Raw genomic sequence first — 13,719 nt, 5'->3', positions numbered from 1 at the left:
GAATTAGGTGTTTTTTTTTATGACAGAGAAAATAAAAACCTTGGACCTTTTACTTATGGGTTGTTATTGGATCGGAATTCAAAACCAACTACAGCATTTCACAAGGCTCGGAAAGTGGATCCAGTCCATTTAGATATTGAAATGGGAGAAGAGTATAAAGTGCCCTCTGGCCCAATTTAAGGCCCAAATGCGTAATTGGCTAGAAGACCAAGTCCAAGTTCGTATAGTAATTCCAAATGGGTTCTGCAAAAGCCTACAGTAATGATGTTTTATACACTAGTGGGATTCGAGACTCCATCGGTCCAGATGGTCGGCCCACGAGCGGTAATTATTCTAATTCACGAACTAGGTGCCAAAGCGCGGGAAAATCTCTACCTACTGCCCGACTTCCTCCCAAATTCGCATCCATTTCCCTCACCAGGTACTGATCTTTTGGTGGAAAAGATGAATGCCGGCGATTATCGGAGGAGAGATAGGAAGGATACTCGAATTTCAAAAAAGCAGAAGCTGATACTTAACGCGGAGGAGCAGCTTGAATCCAAACTCGGCTTCAATCTCTTCACTGAAGGAGACAAACGCCTCGGATGGCTTCTTACTTTCGCTTCTGTTAGTTTCATATTCTTCCCCCAATTCTCCATTTTTTCTTATACGGGTTGCTTCGGTTTTAATTTCCAAATTTTGACGTGGTTTTGTATTGTTAGTCTTCTTGGGAGGATCAGGAGACACGTAAAGTGTATAGTTGTGTTGATCTTTATTTTGTTTGTCAGGTAATTTTCTGTAGAGATCAGTTCCATCGTTGTTTGACTTGGAAGTATTGTTTCACTTATTTGTTTGATGTTTGTATCTTTAACTCTAGGATGGTTCAACATTTAAGGCAAAATATAGGTTCCGGCCGTACTTTTTTGCTGCCACCAAGGTGAGTGAAATCCGATTTGAGTATCAAAAAATTGGATTGAATGATCCTTTTGCCACACTTGAGCGTTTATGTGATTATAGGATAAGATGGAAATGGACGTAGAGGCTTATTTGAAAAGGCGTTACGAAGGTCAAATTGCAGACATTGAAATTGTGGAGAAAGAAGATCTTGATCTGGTGAGGCACCATTTTCTTGGTAGAACTCCATTCAAGCGCTGTTTTCTTGGTGCTTTATGCCACTAGACTTATCAAATAAGTTGAATTCCTTCATCCTTATTTACTGGCCCTTTGTCTTCATGTCCAGATATTCAGTATGCGCCATCTAGTTTTCTCAAAATATTATTTTCTGATGCATTATTATTTGTTGCAGAAAAATCATCTGTCTGGCTTGCACAAATGTTATTTAAAGATCTTTTTTGACACTGTTCAACAATTGATACAAGTGAAAAATGATCTAATCCATGTAGTCGAAAGAAACAAAGCAAAGTTGGTTGCCGAGGATGCTTATGAATCTATATTGACAGGGAAAAGGTAGTCTGCTACTGTTGAACAACTACTTGTGGTTTTTATTTATAATCAATAATCTCATCGTCCTTGTTGATAGTTTACAGTTGTGCTAAGATCATCTAGCATAATTATTGGTTAGAACTTATTTTCTGAATTTCTAACTGATTTTTAGCAAACAACGACCACAAGATTCCATGGACTGCATTATTGATCTTCGCGAGTACGATGTGCCATACCATGTTCGCTTTGCCATTGACAATGGTGATTACTTTCTGCAAATAAGTTTTGGGGATCATATTCATTCTTTCTATAAATTTATAATCACCATTATATTCTTCTACCTCATTCTGTTGTTCTCGTAATTTAGATGTAAGATGTGGGCAGTGGTTTGATGTCAGTGTTTCTTGTGCTGGTGTTGCAATGGAAAGGAGATCGGATCTGTTGCAACGTGCAGAAGTTCATCTCTGTGCTTTTGATATTGAGACGACAAAGCTCCCTTTAAAATTTCCAGATGCTGAATATGATTCAATCATGATGATTTCGTACATGGTTGATGGTCAAGGGTACCTCATCATTAATAGAGAGGTAAACAGAACAGAAGATGATTCTGTTGCTTTGAAGAACCACTGTTATTAACAATTATTTCTGGAGTCCATTCTTTTACATAATATTCTCCCAGGTTATTTGATTGAACTGTATAATATTTTCTCTTTATTTTTTAACAAAAGTTGGTCTTTTCTAGGATGCACATCTGCTTTTTGTACAAACATTTAGAAGTCAAAGGATGAACTTGGACATGGTTATTAGAGGCGCAAGGTGCATGGTACCATAGAGATTAGGCACAGAGCATTAGGTGCAAGGCAGGCATGTCCCTCATTGAAACAAAGCATGTTAAGGCATAACATTTAGGACCTAAATAGCTGGCTCATAAACTACTGTACTATAATATAAGATAAATGAATTAATTTAATTCACCACAAAAGTATAATGGATCCGGAATATGAATGAAAGATGCTTACATAAAAAGTATCAACTTATGCCCATACGTTGAATTATTTATTGATTTAGTTATTAATTAATTCTATGGGTTTTAACTTTCAAGGCATGCCACGATGCATCTTTACGGCCAAGGTGTGTCATCGGGCCTTAGCTTGTTTTTAGGGCCAAAGGCGAGCTTTGCAACACTTTCAGCATAACCACAAGTGCCCTTGGAGTTTGGACGTTTATTAACTTTGAAATAATGTATGTAAAATGGATCCCAAAAGCAAAATCTTCTTGCACAGGTTATGTTTTGAATTTTTCTAGTCCTTCTAAGAGGTATACATTGATATTTTCCTATTCACCAAAGTAATAACAATGGATGGTCAATGGTGTAACTATTTGAGTTTTTGAGTCAATGACATGAATATTTACATTTCAAAGGTCAGGCAAATACTAAATAATTGCATCTATGCTGATATGAGTTCTTTATCCCCCGGTGATACTTTCATGAATTCTACAATCAAAACTTCAAAGTTATTGATGCGACAGTTAAAATTTGTTATTCTTTTTTGTAATATTTGATGCATGTCACTTAATCAAATTGTCTGATGACATTATAGTTTATGAGTGTCATTTTGTTGCTGCACAGTGTGTTGGTCATGATATTGAGGATTTGGAGTATACGCCGAAACCAGAATTTGAAGGGTATTTTAAAGTGACAAATGTGAAAGATGAGGTAAATATTGTGCTTCTCATACATGCTATTTTTTCTTAAAGACATTAAATTTCTACTTTTATTTTATTACAGAAAGGACTTCTGAGGCTGTGGTTTGCCCATATGCAAGATGTAAAGCCTGGGATATATGTCACATACAACGGAGACTTTTTTGACTGGCCATTCTTGGAAAGGAGAGCAGCTCATCATGGTTACAAGATGAATGAGGTATGTAACCTATTTACACCACCAAATCAAGTGCCTTGTCGATTGAAGTTCCTTTATCATAAGTGTCCAGACTACCTTTTAAGTTCTAAATTTTCCATGGCAAAGTTGACCGTCCTTATAAAGTTGGGAACATCATGATTTAAGCTCCAAGCTATTTTTGTAGTCACAGGATGGGTAGTTTTCCATCACTTTACATGTTTCTGGGTCTGTACCCTCGTGCTTAGTAAAATTGAATACTATGAAATGCTATTTTTCACCTTTGCGGCTCTCTGTCTAATCCGTAAAAATAATTAACATTTTTGACGGAAATATGAAAACTGTTATTTTTTTTGGTTATATTGTCTTAACGTTAACTGCATTTTCTTATCAGATCAAGTCTCAACGACTCCAGATACTTATTCTCATTAGCTTGTCTACATTTCAGTTTTGTCAGACATTTGAGAATGCTGATTTAGTTAATACAGTATAAATTTAGTCCACGGACTGCATCCTGAATTATTTTTCCAATGCAGATGAAATTTTAACTTGTATTTTGTTTATTTAAAAATCTCTGTTTCACTTTCAAACCACAGGAACTTGGATTTCAGTGTGATACAAATCAAGGCGAATGTCGAGCCAAATTTGCCTGCCATCTGGATTGTTTTGCATGGGTGAAGCGCGACAGTTATCTTCCCCAAGGCAGCCAGGGGTTGAAGGTACAATTTTGCTCCATGAACTCCTGATTGCTGGGTTTAAGAGCTTACTTCATATATCCTCGTGCTTTTAATGGTAAACAGAACTAGTTTTCTTAAGTTACAAAATAGAAGATGTTTCTCCCGGTGATTATGGCTTTCATTTCCTCTTCTTTGTAATTAAATGTTTATTCTAAAATTTTTCCTTGAGACTGCCAATATAATTTTTGAAGCACTTATTCTACAACATTTCCTTCTTAATCGTAATATCAACAGAATGTCATACCTAAAGTTTAAAGTAACAAACTGTAGAAACTGATATTTTTAATCGAAAAAAGCTAAACCTTTGAGGTGTCCGTTCTTGGTGCAGCCGACAGTATAGGTATAAATAACAATTCATTTTTTCTGATAATTAACAATCAAGCATTTCTGGATTCATCAGTGGGTCTAGTGAGATTGCATGATTTCTTGTTGTGTCGGTGAGCAAGTTATTTATACACCACTTTTCTATATTGCAGGCTGTTACCAAGGCAAAATTAGGTTATGATCCGTTGGAGGTCAATCCTGAGGATATGGTTCGATTCGCCAAGGAAAGGCCCCAGGTATGATTGGTTCGACAACGGAAGTTGACATATTGGCGTTTTTTCATTGAGAGTTTCAATGATGATTAAGTACTTGAGTGGAGGACTCTGCATTATAATCTGACGATGTTAGTAATATTAAGTCGGGCAGGATAATGTCTCAAGTTCATGATTTTGGTTAAGGAACAGAAGTACTCAATGCTTGTACCATAAGAGTAATAGGGCAAGCAGATACTGGTAAAAGTTGATGTATTTATGTTAGCTTTTGAAGGGGCTATGTTTTAACTAATGATTCTTAGATTTCATTGAATCAAAGGCGAATGTAGCAACTTGTAGTTTGTAGAACCAGTGTTTGTTGACTGCTTATAACTTATGTTTAGTAGGAGTCCTCCTTTTAAGGTTGCAAGAACATTATCTTCTCATACATAATATCTACTCCAATTCAAAAGATGGGTTTTCTTATGGTACAATATCTTAAACTTTCAAATTCATACTTAACACTCAGATGCTGTGAACATGAGAATTTCATGCAAAATTTGAATTGAAGAGTTGATGACAGAAAATCACAGTTTTATAAGAAATGCTAATTGCAAAAGATCTGTTTGAGCAAGATTTGGATCTACAATGGTTTCCTCGTGACAGAATTAACAGCAACTGTCCACAGTATATGCCCAGTTCATGTTGGTCCACTCCGGCACTTTTCTCAGTGATCAGATTTTCTGTCTTAATGAGTACTTGTAAAGTTCACAGATTTCCAGCCTCCTGATATTTTAGGTTGATCAATTTAATTGGGGAGTCAAAACACTGCTTGAACTAAGTGCGCAGATAAACTGCCTTGGGACACGGTTTATTGATTATTGGGTTTTACCTCTCATATTAGGATTGAAGCATTGAATTGGAAAAAATCCTCTTATGTTTTTGGTTGCCAGCATATCTCATCAAGAATGATGTGTCAAAATTAGTGCCTTCCCATCTTTTTATATTTTTAATAGCCAATTCTTCAAATTTAGTTACTTGATGATATCTGATTGGCATTTTTTACATTTAGTTAATTCATATCGCAAGATATGTGAGGATACTCCAGCTGATCTCAAAATTCTTACTATTTGCTATGACCATGCAGATGATGGCATCTTATTCTGTATCCGATGCTGTTGCAACTTACTACCTGTACATGACTTATGTTCACCCCTTCATTTTCTCCCTTGCTACTATAATACCCATGCCACCAGATGAGGTTCTAAGGAAAGGAAGTGGGACTCTCTGTGAAATGCTCCTCATGGTTCAGGTGGATAATTGACATGCTATACAATTGAATCTCTGTGTCAAACCTTTTTATATTGCCTTTTTTCCTGATACTTGGGAAATCTTGGTTTGCTTGAACTTATTTATGAATGAGTTGGGTCTAGAATAAAATCTACCTCGCTGTACTACAAGTTGAAATCCTTAAGGCATCAATATTTTTTCTATTTATTCACTGCTCTTTTTATGATTTTGCCTTCTCCAACCTCCTATCCTCACCAAACACCCCAGAAGGGGAAAAAGGAAAGGAGAAAAGGAAATAAAATATGGCAAAATGCAAATATACAACAGAATAAGAATCCTCTGACCTCTCCAGTCCTTCCTAAATTCTGTTTACTGAAACATCAGTTATTTTTGTGTTTATGATTCTTGCAGGCGAACAAAGCAAATGTAATTTGTCCTAACAAACACCAATCTGATCCTGAGAAGTTCTTCAATAATCATCTTCTCGAAAGTGAGACTTATATTGGAGGACATGTGGAATGCTTGGAAAGTGGTGTTTTCAGATCTGATCTTCCAACTAGTTTTAAACTTGATCCAACAGCATACAAAGTATGTTTCGCGTCGCCTCTACGATGGATATTCAAAATTCTATTGTGATTGAACTACTAGTTTGAAGTTCACATCTATCAAAGGTTCTTGATATTTCTCGTAGGCTCGATTATGAAAATTTAAAATATATGTAAATAGTTTTAAAAATGATATATTTATGAAACTTATTTATCTTTTGCATTTTCTAGTGGTGATAAAGGTACTTTATGTACAATGTGTTTTGTTTGTCTATCTTCTCATTCTCAAATGGCTGGTCCTTACACCAGACTATATCTTATCCACTGGATTTTTATAGTGTAAACTTACTGTAATACTCTTCAAGAATCACCGTATCTGGGTTTATTCTGGAACTTTTTCCACCATGTTTTGTTGAGGGCTGCAGCTTTTATGTTGGAAACAGTTTTTCTATAATTACCTCTTCACGTCTTCTGGTAATTTGTTTGAAGGGAATGCAGGCTTTAACAGCTTCCGTGCTTTCTATTTTCCCAGATTTATGTTTTCCTAAGTCCTAACAGTTGGAATACTTTATCCTACAGCAACTGCTTGACAACCTAGACCGTGACCTGCAATATGCTATTAGAGTGGAGGGAAAAATGAACCTGGAATCAGTTTTAAATTATGATGAGGTGAAGAATTCCATCATGGAGAAGGTACGTGTTGACCTTCATAAACCCTTCATAACTCAAAGCATTTTTGGTTGGCTCTCTAATACTTGGCTTATATATGTTTATACTTTGCTTGTTTTCATATTGCATGCTTTTTGGCCATATTGAACATACGGCATTTTGAAGTCGGCAATTGTTAACAATCAAAATAATATTGTTAAGATTATAAAGATTTTTTTTTGATTTTGTAGATTTCTTCCTTTGATTACTGACACTTGTTGTAATTGTTCACGCATCCATGGAGATCACCATTGGGATTTAAAGTAGAAAGAAAAGTTAAAGTTCCTGTGCCACTTGGGCATTCTAGTGTGTTATGCCTATATATTCTCATTGCATTTTGATGATATTTTAGCTTGGTATAGAAGCATTTATGGGCCTTCTTTACTTTTATTTCATCGACATTCACAATGCTTATTCATTTAATTTTATATCTTTGTTTGCATGTTACATACATTATAGCACAGGGCATGATGTATGTTTCCTTATTAATTCTGAGTAGCAGACGTAAGTTGTCGGTCACCTGAAGTACAAATCCTTATTTTTTTCCTCAAAATCACTTCAGTTTCAAGCAAAACACTTCCTTTCATATTCGATTTTAGAGGGGCTTGTTGGTCATAACATTTGGTACTGTTAAGATTATGTGAATATGTGATTTGATTTTATGCATTTGTGATATGGACCCGATTAATATACTCCCTCGTGTATATGGACTCCTCAGAGCAGGCCTTTTGACATACACCCGGGTCATGCTCTGATGCTATCTAAAGAAGCACTTGCTACCACAGGATGGGTTGGCCTAGCAAGGGGTTCACACCACATGAATGCATGCGTTGGTTGGGTTCTGGAGTAATTGATGCTCCCTGTCTACGAGGGTTACGGAATAATTTATGGACCAACTTATATTTCAGATATCCTTCCTCTTTAATAACCTATTTTCTTAGGGTGATTCCAATTTCCATGTATGGCAAATCAATCACACAAAGCTATAATTGTCCATCACTCTATTGTAGTATTTTTTTAAATTTAAAATAAGTAAAATTGCAATCATTGAGCCCTTTGGGTATGTATATTTGAACATAAGCAGTGTCATAGGACCACAAAGCTCTTCTGTGTTATATCTATCTCCCTTCACCATCTTAATTCATGTACAAATTTAACCAAGTAGGTAAGGCAGGCGGCTCCTGGAAAAGTAGTGATAAAACTAATAGAACTTGGAATATTTTTGTGTGTACTGCATGCTCAATCTGTTGGATGCGAAGCCTGGCTATGAGAAATAGAGAAAATTATAGATGACTAATAGGGTTGCACTTATCTTTCTCAACTCGAGGATGCAGGCATATCGCAATACCTCATTAAGTATATTATTATATCTGTCTTCCCGCTACGCCGACTTGCATATTGATCATTGCATTATTATGCTTTATGTGATTTTCTGACTGGCATGTATAAAAGCTGATTTATTTGAACCATACCAAAAGTTTTCTGTGAACCAATTTGCTTAGCACGTGTAAATGACATGTCATTCAACTTGCAAACTTTTATTTCTTCTGCACATCAACATGCAGCTTATGACTTTACGAGATGAACCTATACGTGAAGAGTGTCCTCTCATTTATCATCTTGACGTTGCTGCAATGTATCCAAACATCATTTTGACAAATAGGCTTCAGGTACTCTTCCTCTGGTGTATCTCCTCTAATGAAACATTATCTATCGTGGATATTAAGTATTATTTACATTAAGGAGGATATTAACGTTGGCTGACGTGTAAAATCAAGACTCATTACGGTTTTATAATACTATGACCTATTTGGGGGTTCAGTCCCTCTGTTGTGTACCAATAAAATCATGTAATGTCTTGTTAGCCAGTAATGAAATAGAGTGTTGATTATTGATACTTATACGTAGAAAGAACATAAACCTAAATGATATAACAGAATCCTAGCTTTGTGTTCTTTAGCTAGTAATCAAATTGTTGTCTAGATGTTTTTCGATTCTTTGCAAGTGAGCCATCTTCTGAATTTTCAAACTCTGAATTCTCTTTTATTTGTAAATGGTTTTAAACTTTTAGTTTGCACTATAGGATAGCATTTAATTGTAATATTTCTTATGCTATTGTTGAATTGGACTTCATGTTTGATTAGACACAATAAAGTTATGTCGGGGCTTCTTTTGAATTGGGTAGTACAAATGTGATCTTTCAGAATAGCGTGCGTAGATTTGAATTATTTATTTTTTGCTGTTTTCTTCATATTAATTCCATTCTCAAATAATTCACTTTCACTGACATTTTTTCTTAATTAATTCATCATTAGAAAAATTTAGTTACTGATGAAGATAAAATTTCAGACTTTTGTACTATTAACTTGAGCATGTCCTTCCTATTTCTAGCCACCATCAATAGTTACGGATGAAGTATGCACTGCATGTGATTTTAATCGTCCAGGCAAAAACTGCCTTCGGAAGCTTGAGTGGGTTTGGCGTGGGGAAACATATACGGCTAAGAGGAGGTTGGATTTCATGTTTATCTACCGCCTTCGCGACATTTGATGTGAGAATTCTACTGAAATATATATATTCATCAAGTTTTTGGCATTAACATGACTGCAGTGACTACCATCATCTTAAGAGACAAATCGAGTCTGAGCTTGTCGATACCATGAATGGTCAATTATCGAAATCTTTCCTTGAGCTACCCAAATCAGACCAACAAGCGAAGCTCAAAGAGCGGCTGAAGAAATATTGCCAAAAGGTTAACTGTTCTTCTGCCTCTTTTATCTTAAGTGAAACAAGTGTCTGGGATAAAATTCACACGGTTGTTCTTTCCTTTTCCCAGGCATACAAAAGAGTACTTGATAAGCCCGTTACTGAACTCCGTGAAGCAGGGATCTGCATGCGCGAAAACCCTTTTTATGTTGATACTGTTCGCAGGTAAGCATCTAGAGTGTCATCACTCCTTTGGGGTATAATACATATTTTCAAACCTATTGTCCAAAGAAAACTGCTAAAGTTTCGTAATTTAAGTTGACAAACTCATGCTAAGTGGTCTCATTAGTAATTTTCCTCTCTCTGTCACTCCCTGCTAAAGTTTTCGAGATAGAAGGTATGAATACAAAGGCCTCAATAAAGTTTGGAAGGGAAAGCTATCTGAAGCAAAGGCCAGTGGGAATTCTATTAAAATACAGGAAGCACAAGTATCTCTTCCTCTCTCTCCTCTCCTATGTAGAGAAAAAGTGACATTGTTGTGAGGAAATTAAGTAGAAGGATTTTCAACTTTTACAGGACATGGTTGTCGTCTATGATTCGTTGCAACTGGCTCATAAGTGCATCCTCAACTCCTTTTATGGATATGTGATGCGCAAGTGTGTACTGTGAACGATCATCTTTTGTACTTTTTATCTGTCCAGGAAATATTTTTGGCATACATATATTAGTAAATTTTTTAAACTTACAGGGGTGCAAGATGGTACTCGATGGAAATGGCTGGAGTTGTGACATATACTGGTGCAAAAATCATTCAGAATGCTCGTTTGCTAGTTGAAAGAATAGGAAGGCCATTGGAATTAGACACAGATGGTATCTGGTGTGCATTACCTGGTTCATTCCCTGAGAACTACACATTCAAGTCCAAGTATATTTTTTCCCTTCTTTTGTTGTTTTTTTCTTCGTGGAGATAATATTGTTGTTTTTATATTTTAAAGCCAAATGTGCTTGATTCTTCAATCATTGTGCATTTAAATAATTGTGGGCATGTCGTAGTATAAAATTTAGTAAGGTACTTCTAGACAATAAACATATTTTCCATTTGTTTTAATGTTATCAAGAGATGCTGATGATATTCTGTGAAATTTATGCATCAGAGACTCAAAGAAGTTGACCATATCATATCCTTGTGTCATGCTTAATGTTGATGTAGCTAGGAACAATACCAACGATCAATACCAGGTTGGCTAATGAACCTTTGTTACATTTCTGTATCATCCATCCTCAGATTAATTATGATTCTGAACTTTAGTGGCTTGTCTTAAGTTTTGTGCATAAAAAAATATAAAAAAATCATGCAGATGAGAAACTAAGAACTAATGTTTCTTGCAGACACTACAAGATTCTTTGCGCAAGACATACACGACACATAGTGAGTGCTCAATTGAGTTTGAAATTGATGGTCCGTACAAGGTATTGCATATGCACCTCACTCATGCAATCACAAACTATTTTAATCTTTCATGTGATTGACACTCTGATTGACTGGTTTCTTTGTTAATATAAATTTTTGAGCCTTGTGTATTAATCTCGATGTTCTTAAACATGAATTTAGGCAATGATTCTTCCAGCTTCCAAGGAAGAAGGGATATTGATAAAAAAGCGTTATGCTGTTTTTAATGATGATGGTACCCTGGCAGAACTGAAAGGTTTTGAGATCAAACGAAGAGGTGAGCTAAAGCTCATCAAAGTTTTCCAGGTAGTCCCGTGAATACTTATCCCTTTCTCGAAACTGAAGTGAAATTTTTACTGCATCAAAAAGTATCATTTTGTTAGTTGTAACTGTTGAGATAAGTGAGACAGCGGGCTTCTAACTTACTTTTTTTGTAGAAAGTCCTTGATTTCAGCCGTGGACGCCACTTGACTTACTGTTTTTCCAAAAAAAATGGTCTAAATAGTGGAGCTGGGGGCTAGGAGCCAGAATTTTATTATATGAATTGCCACCAAGAACCATGCAATTATTATAATGTATTTTTGGCATATAAATTAGAGTAATATGTTTTTTTTCCATGCGTCACTTTCATTGTTCTCTTGCAGGCTGAGCTATTCGATAAGTTTCTACATGGAGAAACATTGGAGGAATGCTATTCAGTTGTTGCTTCTGTTGCAAATCGTTGGCTTGATCTTCTTGACGTATGTTGCTTAGTCTTACTTGAGTTTTTGTTAGTTTTCTGATTTCAAATGTCTGCAAAATTATGCGCTAATCAGTACTAGTTTTGTTTTCAAGTACCATTTAAATATAATTATCTCCTTTAAAGTGGCTGGAACTTTAATTGAGTACCTCTATCTACTCTTTTTCCTCTGTACATTCTGTATATCATTGGGAATTTTATGTGAAAGGAATTAGGTTTGAGCGTGTATAGTAGTGTACAGTAGAATTTCATGAAGTATATAGTAAAATGATCCAACAGTTTGATACGCTTCAATGAGAAAATATTCGATTTTAAAAATTGTAAGTGCAATCTTTGTAATCGTCAGTGAATCAATTGCATCAGTTATTGAAAAACGTTTTTAACAGCGAAGTTACACTGCTACTTATAATCCAAATCTTTCATAAATTCAGAATCAAGGACAAGACATTGCAGACAGTGAATTACTAGATTTTATATCCGAATCAAGCACAATGAGCAAGTCTTTGGCAGACTATGGCGAACAGAAGTCATGTGCGGTGACCACTGCGAAACGCCTTGCAGATTTTCTTGGGGATGCTATGGTTAAAGATAAAGGATTGCGCTGCCAGTATATAGTTGCACGTGAGCCTAAGGTATGAAATTATCTGACTGTAGTAAGCGAAAGGCTTTCTGCTTCTAGATTCCAAAGTGTCGAACTAAATAATTGCCTATCAAAGTACTTGATTGGAATTGTCACCAAGTATCAATCATTCAAAAGTTTTTTTTTATGGTATGGAATAAAATTCGGTTGTCTCAAGAAAATATTTGCAAGTTCGTTTGCAGTAGAATTCCAATATACCGCTCTGAGTTTCATTTGGGGAATCTCAATGACATTAGTGAGTTTTGGAAAAAAGTCGACAACCTCTCCCAAAGTTAGTTTCTAATTACTTTCTCACCCCTATTTGTTCGAAAATATATATTATTTACTTTTAGAAGAATAAAAAACGCAATTAATTAAGATAATTAAAAGATTATCTTTTTTCTTTAATAATTTTTATAACCCCAACACTTCTTACTTTAATTCAATATTACCAAAAAATTTATTGCCATTTTGAACTTTCAGTAAAATACAAAAAAGTTGATCTAGACACGATAACATCAAGTTATTTGTTTGGTCTAGTAGGAAATGGTTATTTAAAAGTAGCTTTGGGTTGGATGTTGAAGAATAAATTTAGACGGAAAGACTAATACTTTATCCAATAGTATTTTGACAAGTGAGAAACGCTGCCTCATTCATCAAAATTTGATTCTTTTAATTTTTAAACTTATATGTTGTTTGTCAAATAGAAATGTGTTTGAACGAATCTCATATTGTTGGGGAGTTCTTGGGTGTATAATAAATTTAGTGCTTGGCTGTTTTGGCGCCAAGTGGCTTTTCAACTAGGATGTTAAAATATTATGAAAAAATGACTCGTGCATTCAATTCAGAACAGGACATATGAAGTGTCACTTTTATAACTTTTTACACCTGGAAGATATGAATGACGTGGACTATTGGTATTAGACATTGTCGTATTACTGTAACCTCATAATACTTGCCTGACATTCGTCAATTTCATGTTTCTTGTGTTATTTGTGCTCTATCCCAGGACATTGCTGTATTACTGATACCTTACAATACTTGTCTGACATTTTCAATTTCATGTTTCTTGTGTTATTTATGCTCTA

General features: G+C 35.3%; 1 protein-coding gene across 2 annotated transcripts in view; it reads left to right on the top strand.

The window, feature by feature from the left end:
* Positions 1-375: 375 nt before the first annotated feature.
* LOC142553557 (DNA polymerase epsilon catalytic subunit A-like) overlaps positions 376-13,719 on the top strand; it is a 35,629-nt gene continuing 22,285 nt past the window's right edge. The window contains exons 1-26 of one of the 2 annotated variants that reach the window (XM_075663896.1): positions 376-606; positions 702-767; positions 857-916; positions 997-1,092; positions 1,286-1,446; positions 1,595-1,683; positions 1,790-2,007; positions 3,053-3,139; positions 3,212-3,346; positions 3,919-4,041; positions 4,536-4,619; positions 5,722-5,886; positions 6,276-6,452; positions 6,989-7,102; positions 8,683-8,787; positions 9,509-9,627; positions 9,728-9,869; positions 9,954-10,048; positions 10,206-10,311; positions 10,400-10,479; positions 10,572-10,748; positions 10,978-11,062; positions 11,213-11,293; positions 11,436-11,579; positions 11,918-12,013; positions 12,444-12,644. In XM_075663896.1, coding sequence (XP_075520011.1) covers positions 445-606; positions 702-767; positions 857-916; positions 997-1,092; positions 1,286-1,446; positions 1,595-1,683; positions 1,790-2,007; positions 3,053-3,139; positions 3,212-3,346; positions 3,919-4,041; positions 4,536-4,619; positions 5,722-5,886; positions 6,276-6,452; positions 6,989-7,102; positions 8,683-8,787; positions 9,509-9,627; positions 9,728-9,869; positions 9,954-10,048; positions 10,206-10,311; positions 10,400-10,479; positions 10,572-10,748; positions 10,978-11,062; positions 11,213-11,293; positions 11,436-11,579; positions 11,918-12,013; positions 12,444-12,644 — 3,168 coding nt within the window. In that variant the 5' untranslated portion in view covers positions 376-444. Of the gene's footprint in view, positions 607-701; positions 768-856; positions 917-996; positions 1,093-1,285; positions 1,447-1,594; positions 1,684-1,789; positions 2,008-3,052; positions 3,140-3,211; positions 3,347-3,918; positions 4,042-4,535; positions 4,620-5,721; positions 5,887-6,275; positions 6,453-6,988; positions 7,103-8,682; positions 8,788-9,508; positions 9,628-9,727; positions 9,870-9,953; positions 10,049-10,205; positions 10,312-10,399; positions 10,480-10,571; positions 10,749-10,977; positions 11,063-11,212; positions 11,294-11,435; positions 11,580-11,917; positions 12,014-12,443; positions 12,645-13,719 lie in introns of those variants that run through there. The other variant, XM_075663898.1, reaches the window with a different exon arrangement.

The sequence above is a fragment of the Primulina tabacum genome, chromosome 8 (genome assembly GCF_025594145.1).
Source record: "Primulina tabacum isolate GXHZ01 chromosome 8, ASM2559414v2, whole genome shotgun sequence".
Taxonomy (NCBI): Eukaryota; Viridiplantae; Streptophyta; class Magnoliopsida; order Lamiales; family Gesneriaceae; genus Primulina; species Primulina tabacum.
Note: the sequence above shows the minus strand (reverse complement) of the source record. Positions and strands in the feature narration are given on the sequence as shown.